General features: G+C 43.4%; 1 protein-coding gene across 5 annotated transcripts in view; it reads right to left on the bottom strand.

Annotated features, from left to right (window-relative positions):
• Window positions 1–505: 505 nt before the first annotated feature.
• The window catches only part of LOC131993192 (signal-induced proliferation-associated 1-like protein 2), a 97,579-nt gene continuing 74,921 nt past the window's right edge, over window positions 506–23,163 (bottom strand). Inside the window, exons 12-22 of one of the 5 annotated variants that reach the window (XM_059358979.1) lie at window positions 21,307–21,410; window positions 21,136–21,224; window positions 19,139–19,512; window positions 15,482–15,742; window positions 14,274–14,327; window positions 11,842–11,980; window positions 7,631–7,850; window positions 6,079–6,210; window positions 3,653–3,770; window positions 2,705–2,783; window positions 506–2,260 (exon numbers count right to left, since the gene is read on the bottom strand). In XM_059358979.1, coding sequence (XP_059214962.1) covers window positions 2,114–2,260; window positions 2,705–2,783; window positions 3,653–3,770; window positions 6,079–6,210; window positions 7,631–7,850; window positions 11,842–11,980; window positions 14,274–14,327; window positions 15,482–15,742; window positions 19,139–19,512; window positions 21,136–21,224; window positions 21,307–21,410 — 1,717 coding nt within the window. In that variant the 3' untranslated portion in view covers window positions 506–2,113. Of the gene's footprint in view, window positions 2,261–2,704; window positions 2,784–3,652; window positions 3,771–6,078; window positions 6,211–7,630; window positions 7,851–11,841; window positions 11,981–14,273; window positions 14,328–15,481; window positions 15,743–19,138; window positions 19,513–21,135; window positions 21,225–21,306; window positions 21,411–23,163 lie in introns of those variants that run through there. The other 4 variants (XM_059358975.1, XM_059358976.1, XM_059358977.1 and 1 more) reach the window with 4 other exon arrangements.

The raw sequence follows: 23,163 nt of genomic DNA, 5'->3' as shown, positions 1-23,163 counted from the left end.
GACACAAGGCAGGGTTGCTCATGGAAGAACTACTGTTTTTGTCCACAGGGGGCGCCAACGTCAACACAAAATGAAAGTTTCTTGTTGTAACTTCTTGTAGTTAAATAAATAAAAAATAAAAATGAAAAGATTTTGTGGGTTTCATTTGCTGCACCCATTCCCCCTGCTTCAAGTCTTTATGCTAAGCTAAGACAAACTCACCTTCTTCTGGCTCCAGCTTTATATTCAACACTGTGTGAGTGGTATAAATCCTTTTAAATTCCACTTGGCAAGAAAGCAAAGAAACATTTTTTTTATATTTCCAAAAATGTTGAACTATATACATAGTAATAAAAATAAGAATTAGAGTTCAGAAAAATATGTATGCTTTAACATCATTGGGTTTTAATTTACTAAACATGAGTAGATTATCTGTCAGCAAAATTTTGAATTCTCATTTTTGTTTAAGTATGCTAGAAATAAAAACATATAAAATCAAAGAAAAACACAAAAAGCATTTATTTTTACAACTACATTTATTAAAAAACAAAACCAAAAATTGAACAAAAAAAAAAAAAGCAACCAGTGTCTCACCAGGGATGAGACAGTTTACGGAGAGAGACATTTTTAAAAGCATACAAACCAGCAAACTGTAATCTAGCAGCATCCAAATGTTGGAATCTCCAAAATCATCATTTATATATTTAAATATATAGTTTTTTTTGCCCTGGCAAGCTACACACTTTACAACATACACAGAGCTTTATCTCTCCTTAGTGCAGAAAAAAACAAATACCCTTAATAAAATAAACAACTTTAGGTTAAATAAGCTTAAATAATAGTGTTAAATACAAGACACTTCTGTGGCAGATATGTACAGAAATAAACACATTTGGCATTGTAAGTGTGGTTCACTGGCGCTTGCTCTAATGCTCTAGAAACCACTGCATAAGAACACATTTTGCTGTGATAAACTACACACACCCTCACACACACGCTCATTCATACACACGATTTTTATATCAGTGAGCCACAGACAAGGCATGTGTTTAAAAAAGAGAATTAAAAGCAAAGAGAAACAATCCATTTACAACCAAGAATTTTAGGCACAGTCTCTTCCTGTTTTATAAATACATGTCAAGTACAACTGCTTCTCGACAGGAACTCTTCACTTTTGTGCTAACTTCTTTTTTTCTTTTTTAAAACACAGTTTCGTAACTACCACTTCATTATTGCTAGGACATTGTGACAGTGAATGGAAACTACTGACGAACATGTGTAAGGAAAGCACCTTTAAACATCAAAATTACTGCCGTGTGACCACTACAACACTGAGGAAAGGAAAAAATGTGGAATTCATTGAAAGAAAACAGAACAAAAAATGGCCCAAAACATCAAACCTTGAAACTTTTGGGGAGTTTGGGGAACCAGAAATCCAGAAACAGAAAAGGGTCTCAGTTGAGCTACATTCATTTTTCCCACCACTGTATGTTTCAAGACCGCCACATGTGGATTCCTCTTGGTGCAAGCAGACAGTAAGTACCACTTCATTATGTCCAGTACATTCCTCCCCTCCTCGCCTCACCCCCCCTACTTTCCTGTGTCCGTGAAGGCCGGCACAGAAACAGCTGTGTGACAGTGTGCGCAGTACGATACAGTACAGCTGAGTATACAGTACAGTAGACTGACGTGACATACGTACGTAGGTAGATTATATGTTGACTACAGTAAATGAGCTTTACATTCCACTACTGTAAGAAGATCCCAGGGACTCGGGCGGGGCCCCCGGGGTTCTCAAATCCTCTCCGGCGCAGGAGATGAGGAGGTTTCCCAAGAGTCTCTTTTGCCAGGATATAGAAACCGTTAACGTCAGAAACAGCCCCGCACTTCAGACAAAGGAGGATCCCAAAACTAAGGTCCAGATCAGGGTTTCAAGTCTCTCCACCCAGGGCTGCACTACAGTCTCCTAAGCAGGGGCTTTTAAAAGAGTCTTGATTACTCTGGGGGGGCTGGTAATGGTTTGTTTTATAGTTTGTTTGCCTGTGGATCATCTGGGAGTCTTAAGTAGGAGTTGAGTGGGTGCCCAGGAGGAGTGAAGGCCATCTCCGTCTCTCCCTTCCTGCGGGTATCTCTCTCAGGGTTTCTTGTCAATGGTGTGAAAGAACCACTCTGTGAACTTCCTGAGCTGAGCCGCCGCTGTCTGGCTCTCCTCCTGCAGTCTCATGTTGTCCTGTCTCAGGTGTTGCACCTCCTCCTGCAACATCGCCTTATCCTCTTTCTCCTGAACACACAAACACACACACACACACACACACACACAATCAAAACCGGGACATGAGGCAAAAATAAACGGATACAAAAGATTTTGATAAAAGCCCCGCTATTACAAGAACATCCGTCTGTCGTCAGCGCCGTGTAAATGGGAGGCATTAACGTGGCAAAGCAGCCTTTTCTCTGTTCTGATAAAAGTGCACTTCCTCTCTCCATTTTAAGTACATTAGTTGAGGTGGGGAATGTAGGGCCGGGACACAATGAGGGAAGGAAGCAGGATATTGAATTAAGTGGACGAGTTTGTATTGCACAGACCGCAGGGCACCCATTACTCAATGTCTGTTCTCCTGAGCTGCGTGACACAGATGTGCACTGTTTGCTGACTTGGGGAAAGGAGAGCAAAAAAGGTGACAAAAACAGAATCAAGAAATTTGTCTGATAAATTTGGACTCACCTTTCTGAGGTCGTGCTGCAGCTGCCTGAGGATCACCTCCAATTGGTTGACTTTGCCAGTAAGTGTTGAGGGGGGGCCGCTGTTGGGGGGCACAAGATAGGATGTTAGTAAGACTCAAGAAAGACTTAGCCATACACCGCCCTCTTTATTACTGTTGCTATGTCAGTCAAACTTTCTGTTCTTACATGACAGTCTACCCTGGAGTTGTTGGCCGAAAAGATGACTGCTACTAGCTGACTATCAGCTTAAGCCAGCTATCTTAAGCTAATGCTACCGCTAAAGCCCCATGAGTTAGTTAGTTGGGCGGTAGCCTATACAGTATGCAAGGGTATTTAGAAACCTCAAGCTTATTCAATACTGTCTAAAATACAGACGCTCATCTTCGACGGAGACATGCTGTACTTCGGTGATGGACTTTAGTACACAGCACGCGCCACCCGAGGCCAGTTGAACAGCCATCATTTTTCTGAACCACTTGATGATACCTGAGCCACTTCCATATGGCGAATACCTCAACAGAGCGTCAGTGTTGAGAACATTTACTCGCTAGTTAGCTTGCTAGCAAATTGTCCATATCTGCAGCTGTATCTGCTGGCCTTCAGGCAAAATAGCGTTCTAGCAGCAAGGACTAGATGTTGTCTGTTGTTGGGCTCATTTACTGTTACTATTTTAGCATGAAAGCTAGCCAACTAGCAGAAGGCTGGCTGGTTTGTTAGCTTGCTAATGCTACATAGAATGAACCTAACAAAGATTATGAATTAAGTTGTTCAGTTTTACTTATTTAGAGGCAGGCTAGTCAGCTAGCTAACTTGCTAATACCAACATGTTTTTTTTAAGCTGCACTGGTTGATGCTATTATTGGACAATCACTGTTTGGGGGCAGATCAATTATTCACTTGCCACTGCAGCATTGGTGCTTGTGTGTTTGTATATTTTAGTGAAGCCTACTCTGCTTCCAGTGCTGCTCCCTCTGCCTCAGCCACCCGTCTGGTCAGCTCTCTGGAGATCTGCAGAGCCTCGGCCCGCTGCATGTCCGTCATGGTACAGAAAGACGCCACGCGCTGGTCTGGAGACAGAACAGGTGACGTAACAGGTCATAAACTGCTCTTTACATGAAAAAACAGGAAATGTGTTCAGCAATGCCTTTCATGGTGTCAACATGCAACTAAAATAGAGCAGAACAACACACTCGCATGCATGCATTCCTGACAGGATGGGGCGATTCATTCATGCGTTGTATGAATGAGTGGTTTTGGTTTAAGCGTTGTTGTAAAGCCACCAAAGGCAGTTCTCCCATACTGACAGATCTATAACCAGACAATAAGGAACAAGGCGTTACACACAGCATTTCTAGACTATCACAGATAAAGTCAGTCCCTTGGGTGTTGCTCCGGTGTCCTCGCCCCTCTGAGCTTCCTCTGACAGCTGTTTGGCTCATAATGGGCTGGATCCCAGAGAGCTGTAAGGCACCAGTCATGCTTGTTTTACCATATCAGGCCCTTAAGCTTGCCCAAAGCCCCATGGAAAACCCAAACTTGGCTTGGGGATTGCTCAGTTTTAAGGGCGTAATGCTCCTTTCTTTAGAAACCACTCTCTCTCTCTCAAGCCCTTGGTCTGAGACTAAAGATAGGAGGATCTGCATATTCATAGAAAAGATTAAGGAAACCCTTCCATTAATTTAGCCCCCAAATGAAAGCTAATCCACTCCAAGACAAAAGCTGATGGAGCCCGGAGTCGGTTGTTCAGACGAGGCAGGAAAGGGAGACCAAGCTTTAATTTACATATGAATGAACATTTTCCTCATATGCGATGGCTGCATCAGAAAGATTAAAGACTTCGAGGAAAGCAGTGACGGGCGCAGAAAAGCAGCTTGTCATATTTGCGTGACCTGGTGTCCAGATTTACTGGACAAACGGCTAAAAAAAAATCAAACGAAAACAGATTACACTGAAGGGAAATCAATCTATGTGAGTGAATGTACTGTGCTATACTTATTTGTGAGGGAATATTAAAAACATATCTAGTAGTTGACAAAGAGAGCTTTCAATGATTGGACAAAAAAGGTTTTGTTGGTGAAATTCAGCCCATTTTTAATTCCATCTGCTTGTGTTTTTTAAAAGTCAGGAGGGTGCAGTCTTTTTAGGATTTGCTGCAAGCCAATCCAAACTGAGAATGAGCGGTCTCTCAGGATCCTCATGACTGAGGTTGTGAGTGCTATAAATGCTTTACATCTCAGGCAACCTCTCTGTGCCCTGGCTCTAAACAGAGATGGTTAAACATACATGGCAGCCCGGAGCCACTTTCTGCTTGGCAACAAGGCTCGAGTTTACACAGCGCTTTTCTGGGCCAGCCAGGCTGCCGTGACAACTGCCTTCCTGCTGCCAGTCAGACTCTGCATCATCTCCACTGATTCCACTCTTGTTAAATGATATGCTGCAGGCTATGCAGCAGGAAAAATGTATCAAAGAGGAAACTCTACAGAGAATTCATTAATTATGACAAAATGAATGGTCACATGCTACGTTGCCCGCGCGCTGGTCTCAGGGTCGCAAGGAGTTCAAGTGGAAAAAATACTCATGGCATGTTAGCGTTTCCGTGATAGATGGGAAATACACTGGCATGAGAGTGGTCGTAAAAGTACTTCAAGCAAGAAAAAAAATGAGCAGGAGTGAGGATGCTGACCATGAAGTGGTGGAGACGTCTCGTGAGTGAAAAGACAGTGAAAGATCTTAGTATCACTGATGTTATCTAGTCAAATAAATCCCCACATATCTATCCGCAAAATCCCTGAATACTCTGAAGCAGCCATTCATAAGAAACACCAGTTCACCTTAAAAATGAAGCTTTCTGTATCTAAGTTGAGAATCTGCTGCTTTGCAGAGTTGCGTGTTATCATTTTGTTGAAGAACATCTTCCAGAGCATATTCAAATTTAATGCACACAAGGCCAAGAGAGGAGCAGAAATTACCCAAAACTATCAACCCAGGAGCTTAATAGCAAAAGGCATTGCTGTAAGAAACTCTCCCTGAGTGGCCACTTGCTGGCTTTATTGTGTGAAAATTGTCTCCATGTCTTTGCTGACAAATGATGGCTCATTTTTCCGAGTTACAGTGCTCGATGGGAATCACAATGGGGCTCAGAGCAGAGGCGCAAAAAGCAAAAAGGACTCCCACAAGTCCCCTCCTGCAGCTCCTTTGGGGACACTAAAAGAAACACAAACACAAAGCGCACACAAACCTACACATGCAAGCGAGCTAGCACTTGCAGACACACAGACAGACACGCACACACACACACACACACACGCTAAGCAGCCAGGAGGAAGGGGGTTGGAGGTTACACAAGGTGCCAGCAGCTTCAGCCAGGCTGGTTACCTTCAAAGGCTCGTGCTGCATCAACCAGGTGAGACCAGTCCAGGCCCGAGGCAGTGTCTGGGAGGGGCATGAGGCCCGGGTCGCTGAACTTGGACCTGTCCGCCAAGAAGCCGTCAGAGAACCAAAACTCATCTGCAGAGACAGGCAGGCACTCCGATCAGTGTCTAGACCTGGCCTGAGTTTCGGGCTAATCTCTGAGTCGCCCATCAGTTTGAATCAGAGGGGTTGGGAGAGGAATGGAGGGGCATAGAGGGGGGGAGGCAGGGGGTTTATTCTAACTGGTCGTTGCTGCTTAAAGGGATGGTATTTACCTCCAGCTCTGCATGTCAAAAACACCTAGCTTGAGTTTACGCTCCTATCCTATCATACCTTCACCTGAGTCCAATTCTAATCTGGATGAAATAACAAATCCGCCTAAACGCTGCAAACAGTTTAACTTTGAGAAGAAAACTTTATGTGACAGGACGATAGGCTCACATTAAACCACCTTCTCTGCATAGCACTCGCAAAGGCGCTGTCTGAGGGGCGATAAATGACTTGTCTAAGTGAATGTCTTCATGTTTCAATCAATATCTCCTCACCCTCCCCCCTCTCTCTCCCGCCCTCCCTCCCTGTCAGCCCTGAAAGACGAGCAATGCAATAAACAAGCTCCCATTCTGCAGAGAGGCATTTAGAAAAGCATGAGTGGAGAAGCAGAGAAGAGAGACAGAGAGAGCTTGAGGTGATGCTGACACTCTCCTTTCAATTTACCCAGCGTCTTGGAGCTTGAGTGATTCACTGTTTACCAAATTGGGCTGTTTCAGTAAGGGAAAGAGAGAGCCTGTGTTCTCAACTACCCTTCAAAACAATCAGGAATCCATCAGGTTGACAGCCAGAAGAGGCCAAAGAGAGAAACATCTTTCCAAAAGCCATTTTCTATCTAACGACAGCAGCCGGAGACGGGTGAGGAGCGGTATGGAAATGAGACAGGAGGGACGGAGAGGGGAGGCAGGCTGGGACTCATGAGTGAATGAAGCATAATGTATGACAGACACTGTGACATTCCTGATGGAAAAATAGGCATGTTCATGTCAGAGATCTTAAAGACCTGCAGCAGCGCAGGCAGGACACATCACACCTCTCACCACTAATACATATTCAGTGGATGCTGGGAGAACAGTAGAGAGGGGAATACTAGCCAGCAGTGACAGGTGTCTGCTTAATGCAGACGGAGCGGCAAGCCCCTTGTAAGTTGCACACCGCCTCATCCACTTCCAATTAGTTTGCTATATCGAGGAGTGTTGCTGGAGTGTGTACCGGTCGTGCTAATGATATTGGTACGACACAAGTGGCTCTTCAAACAAGTATCTATATCCTGGCTTTTATCTGGTGCCAGAGAAGAGGAATGATAATCCAAGAGCAACATGCAGAGAAAGTCTACATTAGCCTTCCTGTCTCTAAGAGGGATTTTAATAAGAGTTTGTTTTCTTTAAAGCCGCTTCTCTGCGGTAGCTTTGCTGAGGTATTGTACATGTTTCTATAACTTGGTGAGCGTTTCACCGTCTGTACTCACTCCGTAGGTTGGATGCTCCCTGGTTGTGGATCATGCGAGGAGGCAGCGTGCTGTGGTAAGGTGGGGTGGTGCTGAATAAGATGTCGTTGGGCATGGTTTGGTCCAGCATGGAGCTGTGTGAGCTGGCGTAGGATGAACCCTTGCGGTTACTGCACACGCTCTCGTCAGATAGCGTTCGGTAGAGGGATCGTCTTGGTGACAAACTGCCCATCGCTGACGCCTGAGAGAAAAAGAACAGACAGTCACAATAAAGCAAATGATGGAGCTCAATTCCCTGCAAACCCCCAGCGAGCGCCCCCACGTATCTGCACCTCCTCGCCGCAGCAGGTTTACATGAGCGGGCAGCTGGGTGGGTAAGGAGGGAACATGTCAGGAATCAATTACAGTCTTTGCTCTCAGGAAAATGCAGATGGATTGAGCACAGCTGGAGAGTGTCTGGCAGAGTGGGAAAAACAGGGGACAGAGCTTGTGGAGGTGGTGACAGAGGTCACTGCGCCGAGGCAGCAAATAGTCACTGAGCTTAATGTGAGAAATTACAGGAGGCAGAGAAGACTGAGTGTAAGTGCTATAATACATTGTGGAAAAGAAAATAGAAGCATTTGCAGACAGCCACACAAACACAAAGGTTTCCAATCACTTGAAACTTTCCCCACACTTGGCAGAATCTCTGCAACTGAAGTGTATTATCTCTACAAGGCTACGAGCTGCACTGAAGTAACTTTTTGGTGTTATTTATTTTTATATACTTGTCAAGCATCCCAATAGGAAAAGTCCTGCATTCGCCCAGAAACAACTTACACAGCGCTGCACCTGGGACAACATAAGCAGCATAGCGTGGTGGGCAGCACTTTGGATTGGTCAATTTTCCTTAAACTACACTCCAGCATGAGCTATTGTCCAGGGATTGACGATACAGATAAACAAAGTACAGTGGAACTCTTGTATGAATCAGTTTAATGCAGGGCTGGCTTACAAACCACACAAAGACCCAATGAACACAGTTCAGTGAAGCAGTGGTTATACATAAGTACTTATATATAAAGTCTGTTAGCTGCTTTGTGTGTACTCTCCAGAGGAGGACTCATAGTCCAAAGACTTAAAAGGGCCAATGCAAGGCAATGCAGAGGTCAGAAAGGCAACACAAGGTCAGGCTGAACAATCACAAAAGCGGTGAGGGTTTGAAAAGCCGCATCGTCCTGAGGGGAAATTGTCTGTACACAGAGCAGAATTACACAGAATACCGCTGCAGGGATAATCGAGTTTCATGACTGTGGCCAGAATTTTGACAGAGGATCTCCTGTTTAAACACCCGAAACCACAAAGGCCAATCCAATCCATCATTGTCCCTTTTAGCTTACATAAATATTGCAGAAGTGACATCAAAAGTAGCCACAAATGATATGCGGGGCAGTTGGCCAGATGGGTAAATGTCTGCCTTTGGCTTCCCAGCTGTAACCAACGCTACACTAGTATCCCCGCAAGCCAACACCCAGTCATCTCCATTTCAAAGACAGATCCCCCACAAATCCCACAGTGACAATTTCACAAACATCTAGTACGTCTTTAAAGTGAAGATATACTCTTGAATTCAAAGCAGAATATATACATACTGCCTCCAAAGAAGATCTCACAGGCTTTCACTTAACAAGGTTGCCTCTTATTGCAAGTTTTCCCACCCAACTTTACAAGATTAGACCCCATAAGGTTCTCGCTCATCAAAACAACTTTAAAACAGGATTTGCTGCTCTCTCATATAAAGCAAAAATAGCACAGATTTAGAGCTCCAATAAATGGAGTCACGGCAGATGAAACCATTTGCAATAGGGCTTAATGTTTTTTCAGAAGCCATCTATTTATTACATCTCCAGCATCAAACCGGGCTCTCTGAACACATCTTGGCAGAGGATAACTGAACCTGCTGTGCACATTACGCAGAAAATATTGTATTAATCAAACCTGCGAGATTATCGACTATTTCAGTGTGTCTAAATCCACCTCAGCTGGCAGCAGTCCTCACTCTGATTTGAGCTGTAATGTGTTTGAATTCTTTTGCACAACGGCAACGCTCTTATCAGTGGAGGCAGCAGTGACACATCCAGTGAGATTTTTCCTGATTTCCCTGACTTTTTTTCCCCCTAGCACTGAACAAACACAACAACCGGCGCTGGAACCCTTTGACGTGCCACTTGGGAGGATGTGTTGGACAACCACCTATTCAGATGTTTTTTTCTTTCCCACAGGAGGTTCAAAAGAGGAACGTTGTGGGAGAATAAGCTGCGAACGGCCTTTCCTTTACGTCAGCCACACAATAGCCTGCCTGTCTGTGGATGGGCGTCTCAGCGGACACTGAGGCTGGCAAGGAAAATCTCTCTGCACCTGCTCGCCAGCACAAAGACTGGCATCGGGTGACTACCGGAAGCGACACATAAATTAACCTTAGGTTGATTAAACAAGTCAGGCTTTATTAAATTTGAAATAAATCAACAATGAACCTAACATTGTCATTATTGTACTACAGTATGTGCCAGCTGATGATTGAAAACATGCCGTCCCAGAGAAGCTGCTCCCACAGAAGAACAGTATGTGTTTATTGAGATCAGATGTGTATATGGTTGGACTGTCTGGCTTTCTGCCCTCCTTCCTGCATCTTTCTCCCAGACTGCTTTTCCACACATATTATCACACTGAATCAGACTGGAGAGAGAGATTACAACAAAGACTTTGCTGCTCTTTGAATCCAACAGACAGCACAGGCACCTTTGTGCTAGTTACAGTGTTTTCTTTCTCTGTGGGAAATAAAATAGAATCACAGCTTAGGTCTGATATCTGCTTTCATTTTCAGCTCTGACTCTGCCTGGTTCTCTTGTAAGCTGTCGATGTAATGGTACCAAGAATTTAGTAGTTGAGAGCAATGCCAGTGAAATTCCATGATTCTCACTGCGCAATTTGATACCGCGTTAAAAAAAACAAAAACAAAACAATAAATCCTACTTTATTCTTTCCAACTGCCAGACACATGAACTCTGGCGGTCATCTAGAATTCATAACCTTAGTAATTCCGCTCTATATCAACTTTATTAATACCACACAGTGAAAAACTCAGTCAACTAACATCAATCGGCTACATCCGTAACTCTTGTTATTTTTCATTCATCCTGACTGCCAGGTGTTCAAGACCTGGTGGTCAGGAGGAACTTAAAGAACCTGAGTTACATCTGTAAATGTTGTTTTGCTGTCAGGGTCTCTTTTCTCCTTTTGTCTTTACCCGGTGTGGAGCATAGAGAGGTGCAGTGACAACTGGGCAGTCCGCCAACTTGTTGCTGTCTTACCAATATTTTCTACTCTATTTTTTAGCTTAAGAATGTTGAAACAAACGACGCAGGCTGAAAGCACACGGAGCTTGCTTCATTCGACTGACTTAAATCTATCATTGAGTGGGAGACATCCATGTGCTGCGGAGGGACTCTGGGCATATCTGGTACTGTAGAAAAACGAGGACCGTCACATTTTCAGTATCTAGGCTTCGACTTGTTACTGTTGTATTGGTTTTCCTTATATTCCTTTTGTAAGCATCACATTTGAAAGCCCAGTGCACAACAGCAAGACAAACTAATCAGTGCACTGAGCTGCTTCATGTGAGGGACGAGGCCTGCCTGCACCAGAGGACATGCCTCCCTTCTGCAAGGATGAAGTGCATTTATATTAGAATTGAGCAGCATCCAAAAATAACCCATTTGTATGTCTCCAGGGTCCCTTCGTGGTAGATAATGGATGGGGGATGGGGGACTGAAGATGCAATTAATAGAGTCCGCAGGACCCTGGAACATCAAACATCAATGCACTCTGTGCAACTCCCGTCCTTTAATCCATGGCATCCCGACTGAGCAAACCCAGGCCCTTTCTAAATTAAATTATCCAAACACTCGGTGCCAGTCAATGGGGACTGAAAGGGTCTATAGTTGTGGGAGAGACGAGCCACATCAGCTGTGTTGCTCAGCAGCAGGGACGGCTGATAGGCAGCAGATGTTTGTCCGGCTTTTACTTGGTTCCCAGCAAGAGGTTATCTGCTCTGGTTTTGGCCTTGATGGTGCTACGCCTGTTAGTCAGCATGATGCAATAGCCTCAGGGTTTGCAGTCGTTATTTCATAGTTTCAACAGGTTTTATTTGTCTACAACACAAGTTAGTCAGTCAATCAGCCACAATGACCCACCTTCCGACTCCTGTCTGCTCCTGGAGGGCTGTCGGGCAGCATCATTTTAAGGTATTCTTCTTTCGAAAGTCTCTGCAGTGATTTTCCATCCCGCTCAGTAGCCTGGAGCTGGCAGGCGGCCTCCTGTGCGTACAGCTGCCTGTAGACCGTATAGAGGGCACAGAAGAGCAAAGCTTGTCAGAAAGGTCATGAAAACCACATCCTGTAAGGGAGGCCTTGGGCCGTCGCAGCTTGGGTCCAGCTATTCAGAAAATAATGTCAGTATCAAACAAAGGGTTCAGGAGGATCTGTCTTAGCATGCCAACATTAGGTGCCTCCATGCTAGTCAAGTGGATGTGAGACAACGGGGTTGGAGAGGGGAAACACGGGAATTTATTACCAATCCCACACTGTCCCATCTCACTCTGCCAAACCGATGATTAAAGACAGTGTAAAGAATGCAGCCAAGCACTGTGAGAGGAAGAAAGGGAGGGAAAAAAAAGAGGGTTTTTGGACAAAAAGTTACATCCAGAGACAAGTGCAAGCCACAGACTCTAGACGAGTGTTCAGACAACAACAGAGGACATGAGAGCTGTTAGACAAGATTGGAAAAGGACCCACAAGAGGTGACATGTTTTGTTTTGGTGGCGGTGTTTGTCAGTGGGGTGTGTTTCATTTAAATGATTTTGAGGGTGCTGAGTGTTAAGAGGGGGGAAACAGGGAAGGGAGGAAGTAACTGACCTGGCTTAGGAAATAGTGTGGCTGTGAGACCTCTGCTTTAAGTGAGCAGCCTGTGAGCATGACACGCTGAGTGCTGTTGGCAGGGTGTTAGATGGCCGCGGGGGGATACGCTACACGGCGAGACCATGGGCAGCCTGGCTATGATGGTTACCTAGAGACACTATTGCTGAGAGTTGCCCTGTTTTTAAGCTTTTGGCACCATGGCAACCAAGCCCTAAATACATAGACGGGTATTGCAAATGACTGATCCATGAGATCTCTGGTTCAAAAACAAAAGCGCTACTCTGAAAGCTGCATCCAGGAAAAAGAAGTGCAATTAATTGAGCTCTGTATAGTGCTGGTTTAGTGCTCAAGCCGTAAGGAATAACCCCCTTCTCTCCCCTCTGTATCCTGACGTGTCCAATTTGTTCTTACATGATCGATCCATGATTACGGTAAGATTGGAACAACGCTAAAGCCCCGACCTTTGCAATTAAAGGTTATTCTACTGTGGGGGAGCGTCTGTTAAATGCCTACAATGTGTAATGAATGTTTTCTGGCCCTGAAGGTCCTGAGTGTGGGTGTGAAAGAAGAAGGTATGTTTTTCTCTTCCTATTATAAACACATATTTTTGAAGCCAGGAAAAAGAACACAAATAAGAGAAATGTGAAAATGTTTTGTGGCTTGGCTGAGGTGGTAACACTTTCTAATAAGGTACACTTATTCACAATAACAAGATGCTTAATAGCAAGCACAAAAGTAGCATATTGGCTCTCTATTAGTCATTATAAAACACTTATTAAGTCTGATTCTGCATGTCAAATGTCATTTATAGTTATGTTGTCACTATTAACACTTGTAGTTTTGTGTCAACATATATATATATATTTTTAGTATATATTTAAGAAAATGATTTTACGTGAGAATATACCGTATTCATAAAGTGTTATTATATTAATGACTTATTCTTGTTGTTCTACAACCTTGTAAGGTCCATACCTAACAAAGCATAGCAAGATTTTAATTCATGCACAACAATTTCCTTATCTGACTATTACTGAGCAGAAATGAGGAGGTTATTGAGGGAAAACTCAGTTTTAAGTATAAATGTTATTTAAATGGCCTGGTAGTTGTAAAATATGGCCATGCAGAAAAGGGCATTAATAGGTGCTTTATAATGACTAATAAAGAGCCAAACAGCTAATAATATCTGTGCTAATAAGTAACTAGTTGATGTTGAATATGCACCTTAATAAAGTGTAACAGAGAAATGCAATAAACGCTGATGGAAAAATTGTTTTATTGCATCTTGATGTTGTTGTACCTTCCTCTGCTTCTACTGTTGACATTAATCTAATGCTGCTACACACATCCAATCCACTGACAAATCAAGGGCCACATGCAACCACAACATCCCTGGTTTGGGTGCAGATTAGTTGCTTGTTGCATATCACCCTCTCTCTCTATCGCTACAGCAGCTGATTAACACAGAAAGGAAGTATTGTGGACAGTACACAGCAGTAGGATTCTGTAGGAGTTACAGCAGAAATGTCACAGCCACTGACGCACAGCTGGTTGTCCTCCACTCACAGCATGTGCCACATGGCAGGACTAGCACTTTAGACCTGCTATGAGACACGAGTGGGGCGGTGGTCTGTTACAAAGGGTGGGGGACTGGGGAGGTGCGTGTGTGGGGGAGCAGGCTGGGCCACAGGGGATGACTAACTGTGTACCTTGAACGCTCATACAGCATTGAGAGAAGGAAAGCTAACAAGCTCTCGGCTCCTCTGGAACAAGAAGCAGAAGCAAGAGAGAAACAGCACAGGGTTAGGAGCATTGGTACACATGCTGCGTTACACACAGCGTTAGAGCAAATGAGAAAAACTTTTTAGAAAGGGGGAAGAGAAACTTCATTATGTTAGAACAATATCTGTGAGTAATATTAGGCCATTCATCATGAGGCGCTGTTATGTAAGATGAAATAAAACTGTAGGAATATATAAACAAACAATGAGGAGGGTAACTGGATTACAGAGCTTTTTCATAAGAAGGCAGAAGATGACTTCACTGCATGCGATCAATCACAGAGTCCTTAAGTGGCAAATTTCACAGCCTAAATGAAATTACTTGGGAGCTAGAGCAGGGGGTTTCTTCCAGGGCAAATCTCACATTCTCTCCTCCAAAGTGTGCTCACAGTCGTACGCAAACACCTTCAAACAAGCACACACACACAAACACACACGCCAGCAAGCCTGTGTTTCAATTTCACCATCAATGGCTCTCTGTTCTCTACAGCAAACCATTTAATCATCAGACAGATACAGTCAGTCGTCACTGCTCATATAAAGTCTGAGGGGAGTATACATTCTCAACCTGGCTGAGCAGCTGCATACATTCCCCGTCCTTTGAGATATTTCTAGAGGCTATTCTGTGGCGGGTGTGTCCTTGGGCTGCATGTGTGACAGCAGTGTGTTGTTGTTGTGTGGATCGTTGCTTGGCTCCCAGCAGAGATGCTGATCTGGTGGAGGCTCAGTCTGGAAGTCCACGGGGACGCGGCTTCACGGCAACAATCAATAACAGCAAGTGACATGTGCCAAGTGTATTATGTCCGCGGCTTCATTGAGCTTATTTATTTTGTGGCTGTCGGCTTCAATCAAGGCCAGTTTATGCACACTGGGTGGGCTCATAGAGGGAGGGGGACTTGTGTTGGAATGGGTCTGGCTCTGGTGCAACAGTTAAGTCTGGAAGGAGGCAGCTCTTCAGTTCTGACGAAACCAGTTAGTGTGATTAAAAAGTGTGTCATCTTGCTTTGCATGAAAGCCAGCGTTGAACTTAACGTGGACTGGCACAAATCTGTAATATCTTTCTGCTGGATAAGAGCATATTTGGTGATGTTCTCATACGTGCTCTCTCTTGCTTTCTCTCTCTCACACACACTCACCCACACTCTGAAATGTTGGGAGGTCCCTCAGTGCTGTGGGCATCATCATCATCATCACCATCAGTCGTCTTCATGCCCACTGGGAGTTTGCAACCGGACTGTGGCCGTGTCTGTCCACAGGCCTCTGAGCTGGGCTCCGGCCCCGGCTCTGGCCCCGGCCCTGAGCTGCTGGTCTGGGGGATGGTGTACACCTTGGAGGAGTCAGCGGACATACAGTATCTGGCACCACGGGCCAAGGGACTGCCAGAGTGATGTGAACCACTGACCAAAACAGCAAAAAAAAAAAAAAAAGCATAATGTAACTCAAAAGCAAGCAAAATGAATGGAAAAAAGCATGAAAAACAACAATGAAAAACATGAGAAATGCGTCTGCAAGGCAACTAGTTCAGATGTTGAGAAATAACCAAATAAGATGATTTGAAATGATAATTGAAAGCTCTTTTCGGCTGGTGGCTTAGACATGATGACACAATTCCACACAGAGTAGAGTGGAGCTGGTTCACCTCTGACCTACATTGGAAGATGAATCACAACCAGTCTATCGTGTGCTTATTCCTGCTGAACTTTGCCCTTTCACTATTTAGCCAAATATCAACTGACAAACCATATTAAAGGGATCAGTGCATTTGAATCAGAAAGAAGCATATTTTCCAACTCACTCCCAGTGATAAGTAGCTAGTTTTATTTTTAGAATGTTTTGAGATATTCTGCACTTTGACTTCTGCTTATTTCTGTATTTTCAAAGTGTAAAAAGAAAACACTGCAATGTTTCTGCACAGCTAGATATCACTGGGTAATTGGGAATCTTCTTTTGTAATTTAGCTGAACTGACCCTTGAATGTTTGTTTCTGGCTCATTTTATTGGGGATGTACCAATATATCACTTTCATATGCCTGGCTGACAGTGCTTGATGTTAATCTGATGTGTTGCATCAATTTGGCGCTCGTGGCAATCGTTAAAGTAATTATTCATACAAATATGGCAGAAAATGCCCCTTGCCCTAGTATTCTTGCTTCATTGTGCGTTTATGTCAGCCTAGGACACGTTCCTATGTTTTAGGTGTGTTGTATATTTTATTGTGAAAGTATGCCATTATTTATATTTTATATTATGGTGTATTTTGATGCTTTGTATTACTGTTGTGATAGTAACTAAATGGCACAAAATGCCATTTTCAGCCACTCAAATAGAGATGTCTTGCTTTCACTGTTTTATATCTTATTACACTGAATATCTTTGGGTGTTTTGGACTTACAAAACAAGACATTTAAAGATGTCACCTTGGACTCTGAGAAACTGGGATGAACACTTTTCACAAATTACCTTTCGACGTGGTGCTGCATCATTTCTTGTTTTATGATTATTGTTTCAGCTTTGTGGAGATACTGAGAATAACTCCATTTCCTTATAATACATCCTCATTCACGTAACGGTAGATTTATGCTGGATGAATGAATCACATTCGACAGTGATGAGAAAATGAGCCATGCGTCAGACAGAGAGCGATCTGCCCGTCTTCGCTCCTTTTTAAAAAATCGTATTGCTTACACTGCATCCTTCGCAATGTTAAGATGTCCTCCAGAATAGCACATCTAGTGCAGTTTCCTATTCATCCATCATTAAAATGAGGGCCGACAGTTTGTGCTTCATTTCATCTGTTAGCTGCTCAACTGAACTCAGATCTGAAAAAGCTGCACAGGTCCATAAATGTGTCGGGTTTGGATCCAAATGTCTCGTTGTTCGCTGGAGAACTTGCAGCAAACACAAAACATTCTTCTAAAATACCTCTGAGACATTTTAGAGTTGGCTAAAGCTGCAGGCACTACACACTCCGTTTCCATATTCATGACCATCTGGGCCACACCCTGCAAAATGTGCTCCTGCTGCTTCACTGTTTGTTCAGATGACACTCGGGTGTCAAAGACCATTACATAAAAGGTGGGAAGCAACGGAGTAGTCAAGGTGATGGCATGGGTTCTTTACTCATTTCTGAATGATGTCCTGGAGTGGACAGCTCTGACGCCTCTCAAACAGGTCAATGATCTCAACAGATTGCGCTAACATAATCCTGTATGGCATAAACAAATAGATACCCATTCTATTTCATACACAGACTGTGAGTGGCTGCAGGGCCAACCCTCTATGACACCCCTCCTCCTTCCCAGATGGGCCCCAGTCTGGTGGGGAGGACTTGGACCACGGTGTGATGAAACCCCCCGTGTTGCTTTGGCCTGACAGCAGCCCCACCCACTGCCTTCAGCACAGCTGGATGAGTCGGGCTGTGGGTCAGGAGTGAGGGAGCACGGCTGGGTGAAAAGGTCAGATAACAGCTAGAAAACATCCCATTGTGTGTGCATGAGTCTCTGTGTGTGTTTAATAGGTCAGATAATGGGTTGGGTAGATTGCCGGCGGTGATGAATGTGTGAATGTAAATCCACATGTTAGAAAACAGTGAGCCATATACCATGAAAAGGGTGTGATCTGTTTCAGCGGGCGAATCAATGACCCAACGAGCTAGAATTAAGCCACAACAGGATGAAGTAAATGTCCATTGAGACAAAGAAAACAGACACCACTGACATTAGCAGAAGTATACAGTCAGTCAAATAAAAAAAACAACAACTAGAAGTTGTTACAAGAGGCAGTTGTCTCACTCCAACAATGAAGAGTTGAAGATCACTTAATTGTCGTTGTCGGCGTTAAGTCCCAACCTAGTGTGGTGTGGTTGGCTAGTACTTGTCATGACGACGTGTCATGGTTACACATGGGGCAAAGAGGTCATGGTTAGGGTTAGTGCCAGCCAATCGCAGCACAGTTGGGCGGGATTAGGTGGAATACTCAGAATCACATGTCGCAGCTCCATATCAGTCAAGATGGTTGCAAAAATAACAAAAACATGGATTTATTCATCTTGTCTCATACCTAACGTATCATAACACATTGGAAAAGGAATTAATCTGCAGACGCTCTGGTTCAAAATAAGAACAGACTTTTCTATGGATGTCAGTTTTGAGATGATGTAAGGCTGGTTTTAACCTAACTAATGCTTTTGCTATGTGATTTGTTTGGAAAAATATGTTTTTCAAAAGTTGTGAATCACCACAATCACAAGAGATCACTGAGTCATACATTTCCACAAAAAACATTAGGCTGATTGGTCCAGTAGTATGCAAGATTATCCATGGACAGAAAAATATTGTGACTATATTGTAGTATTATAGTTTTCACAAAGTATTTATATAATGTGATTTCCGATAGATAATCATCAGTTATGTGGATATGATGATTGAGTGGTTAAAGGCAAATATTAGAACAGCAAAAAGAGTCTGGTAAGTGCAGAAAATGACAACACAACAAGATATCCAAAATCTAGCACAGCCCTAACACACACGCACACACAAGACCAAACCCATGATCCCCTCCAGGCTAATGCCTGTCAAAGATAACAACATAAAGTCTCCTCGTAAACTGTTGGGCCTGCAGAACAGCTTCACTGCTCTGTGGCAGAAATTCAATGAGTCACTCATCTCTGTCTTGATCCCCAAGCGCACTTTCAGCAGATATATGCAGCTAAAACAACTGGAAACTGTATATCTTAAACTGCCTTTTGGAGGAAAAAAGTTGAATGAAACACACATCCTGTGTCTGCACCGTACCTGGAATGAGATGAGATCTCGCTCAGGTCCCCGATGCTTCCTTCTGTCACATGACCAGACATAATGGCGGAGGCGTAGCCCTGTGGCAGGTATAGTTTCCCATGATCCTCTTCTGACGCCCCGTCCTCATGGTGCTCCGACACCCAGGGGTGTCCCTGCTCCCCCACCCTGCCCTGCAGCAACACCCGGGCCCCTGGGGCCACGCAGGGATTAGTGTCGATGCCGCTGTCTGTCGACGCCCCTTTGATGTAAGTGAGGCCCAGCATCTCCGGGTCCATCAAGTCTCCAGAGCCAAAGTGCTTATCGTCGCTGTTGCTGGAGGCGTTGCTTGAGAGAGTGTTGCTACTTGAGTGGCTTGAGTTTTTATCGCCCGTCTGGTAGAAAAACAGAGAGCAAGAGGGTTAAAGATGATAGGAATACAGTAAATCAGGCAAGGTCAAACAGCAGCTGCAAATAGTTCTTACGGTTGCTTTAACATGCTCGATGCAGGGGGGATGGGTTTACCCATCAGGCTACATCACATGTTCATGTGTCCCTGACTAACGCGACTGCTTGCTTCCTTAAAGCTCAGGATACTATAAGTAATAGGAAGGAATACAAACGGAATATGCTGAATGTGACATACAGTCATGGAAAAAAAATATTAGTATATTATTGTTTTCTTCAATTAATTGTTCACTTTAATGCCTGGTACAACTAAAGGTACATTTGTTTGGACATAGACTGATATCTAGCCATTTTCCATGTTTTTTTTTTTTTCAATAATAACCAAAATCATTACCAAGGAAACCATGGAAAATGGCTAGATATAGGCTCTTAAACTCTTATGACCTATTTTTGTTGTTATCATTATATTTGTCCAAACAAATGTACCTTTAGTTGTACCAGGCATTAAATGAACAAAAAAGCAAGGAGAAAACATGGGTGGTTTAATATTTTTTTTCAATGACTCTAATTTGTTTGTGTCCTCTAAAATTCTGTTTTCTTCTAAATTCAAGTCTTTTCAAGGATTTCCAACACTCATAGGAACCTTGGAAGGAAGATAAACATCTAGTTCCTAAGCCTGCAGTTTTATTTTATAATAAGAATAATAAGCATGTCATGTTACTGTCACAATGCCATGTTAAACACTGGCAAATCATTAAAAACAATTAAAAGATTCTTCTTTTTTTAAATTCTTTCTTTTTTTTTTACCATCCACACAGAATAGACAGCTAGTTGACCATGAGGAGATAGTTGCTAAATTTGGCAACAAAAAAATGTACTGAATGAGAAGTGCTGACTCAACCTTTAAATCACATCACATCAAAAACAGCAAGTCTGATTTGAAGAAAAAAAAAAACAGCCCTTGTGCATTAGGGAAAAGAGAATGCCAAGGGAATGGTTTAAATTTTTATCCACTGGCCTTTGCTAATGCAACACTGGCTGAAAGCACTGAGAGATGTTGTTAGCTGTATGCGGCAGCCTCCAGCATCAAAGGAGAAAGGAAAGATTGAAGGAGAGACGGTGAATGGGCCAAAAAAAAAAAAAAAAAAAAAAGATAAATGAGAGCAGAATATAGAGAAAGGAGAAAATGAGAGGCTGGAGCACTTAATATATTCAACCTTCTAGGAAAATGTGTCCTAGAAAAGTGTGAGACAACCCGAAACGATGATGAGATGAGACGCCCGTTAGCATGCTGATGAAGAGAAAGTGATAAGTGCAAAGAACGGCTAGAGGGGACGACATGAGGTTGAATATCCCAATTGAACTGCTGGTTACTGCAGAGCACATAAACAAGGGTAATCTGACCTCACCCCAATTCACACACTGATGTGGGGTAAACCAGATCTGACAGTGCAGATTTGGGCATTTACTCCAAACACAGCACTCACACAGCGCTGCATTAAATGCTTTGTGCCCTTCAAAACAAGTTGACAATGAATTTCTAAACACTTCCATTAAATGTCATGCGGTGGCTTCTGTCGAACTAAAATCAAAGTAGGTCAGACGTTTACCCTGGACAGCTTGTTGGGCGAGTCTTTCCCTCCTTCTCTTTGCTTCAGAGGGTTCAGGATCTTGGTGGAGGGGATGTGCCATTTGGCCTCTGTGGACAAAGAAGAAAACGCTGAGTGTGGAGAAGCACGAGGTGTGAATAGACAGTATAGATCACAGGTGAATAAACTCACCTGCAGACCGGGTCCTCTCCAGGGTGGGCTCCCGCTCCCTGTGGATCTCTCCGTCACCCCCCTGGATGTCACCTGCCCGCTCATGGAGGATAGGTGAGGGACACCTGGTGAGAGAAAAGAGGAGTGAAACCGACTCTAAATTATTCCCTTTCTTTAAAGTGAACTCTGTATTCCAGTCAGAGATAGGCTTCAATAGATTTACCACCGATGTACAGCAATTAGCTCAAGATCATTTAAGGTCGAATCACTTGAGCTTATAATAGAATAAAGAAGCTGCCAGACAAGAGAGCTCTTTTTATTCAACTCAGCATGCCAGCCACTCTCTTGCTCTTGACAAAAGGGAAAAGCAACACGTTAACCAACGCGGGTCTTAATTAAACCTTAAAGAGCTAATAAAGGTTACAACAGATGAACAGAGGCCACAGTGTCTCGTGATCTTAAGCTAACCCCGGATCAATCAGCGAGTCGGCGTGTCTGTTGCTCTGCATCGTGGCAGCTCTGACAGCGCACGGTGATGCCTGAGAGTTCACTGCACTTTTGAGGCCTCTGACAGAAAGGCAGCAGTGTGCAGCTAAGCCTCTTGTCATGGTCTGTAACCACTTACAGACAGACATTGGTCTCTGATGGTTTCTGCTCATGTACAAGACTCAGTCTGACAGATGTTACGCCTGTGCAGTCTGAAGCCCTGCATGCCATTATATCATCAAAAGCAGGACAAAAGAAGAGAATATTGAAAATAAATCTACAGTATACTGATATCAGGCATGGGCAATATGGCTTATAAATAATATTGTGATATTTTTAGGAGAGATCAAGATAGATATTTTGAAGTTTCCTCTCAAGCACTTATTTAATTGCTCAATTTAACCTTATGATGCATACAGTCAAACTAGCATGATAATCCCTGCAACATATGTGCTCATTAAAACATTCTTGTTTATCATCACTATCGGTTTCTGTGGGAACAATTTCAAACGTGCAAGCAAAAATGGGGAAATCACATCCAATTTCAATGTAAGAAAAAACTGTTGATTCAAACCTGGCAATTGTGCACATAGCCTTCAACAGCTGTTAAATGAAAAGCTCAATGTGTCTCCAGATTCTGTAAATGTGTAGTTATCTGTCTGTTTGTTTCATTCTGTTCACTCAGAGCAGTCCTGCAGACAAATTGTACAACTGAGAGGAACTTTTGGGCATCGGATCTTGCAATCCTGTTAATTTTATCGCCGATCTCAACTCATTTTGGAGATCGCCAAGACAGCGGGGCTACCAATCCAGCTCTGCTGACCAGATGTGCTCACAGAGCCAAAGACAAGGGGAGGGTGGAGGGCTAAGGGCTAGGCTTAAGCTAACTCCTCATCAGCTATCAGTACCCAGCAGTTACATCAACAATGCATGGCCTGTGGTGAACAAAATTAACTGCGGCTGTGTATAAATGCAAAATCATGATTTTTTCGTAGAATATGGCTGAACAGCAGCACTCCAGATGGAGCCGTTGAGCTAACAGGACTCTTTATTCTCTGGATAGAAAAGCCAATCACTGTGATCAAGGCTTGATGCACCACATACACGGCCTATAAAAAGTATTCACCCCCCTTGGATGTTTCACCCTTTTGTTGCTTTTACACATGAAATCATGGTCAATCACGTTCTTTATTGACAAGATTTTGCAAAAGAAACAAAACAACCTCTTTAATATCAAAGTGAAAACAGATATTTTTACAAAATAATGTAAATTAATTAAAAAATATATGAGGTAAAGTAAATTATTGCATAAATATTCACCCCCTTAAAAGTAATTGTCCTATAATTTAACAGAGTTCAAGCTAGTTGATGCCAGCAGCGTCACAGTTATGG

Source organism: Centropristis striata, chromosome 20 (assembly GCF_030273125.1).
Source record: "Centropristis striata isolate RG_2023a ecotype Rhode Island chromosome 20, C.striata_1.0, whole genome shotgun sequence".
Taxonomy (NCBI): Eukaryota; Metazoa; Chordata; class Actinopteri; order Perciformes; family Serranidae; genus Centropristis; species Centropristis striata.
The sequence above is the reverse complement of the archived record's forward strand: the minus strand, read 5'-3'. Positions and strand labels throughout refer to the sequence as shown.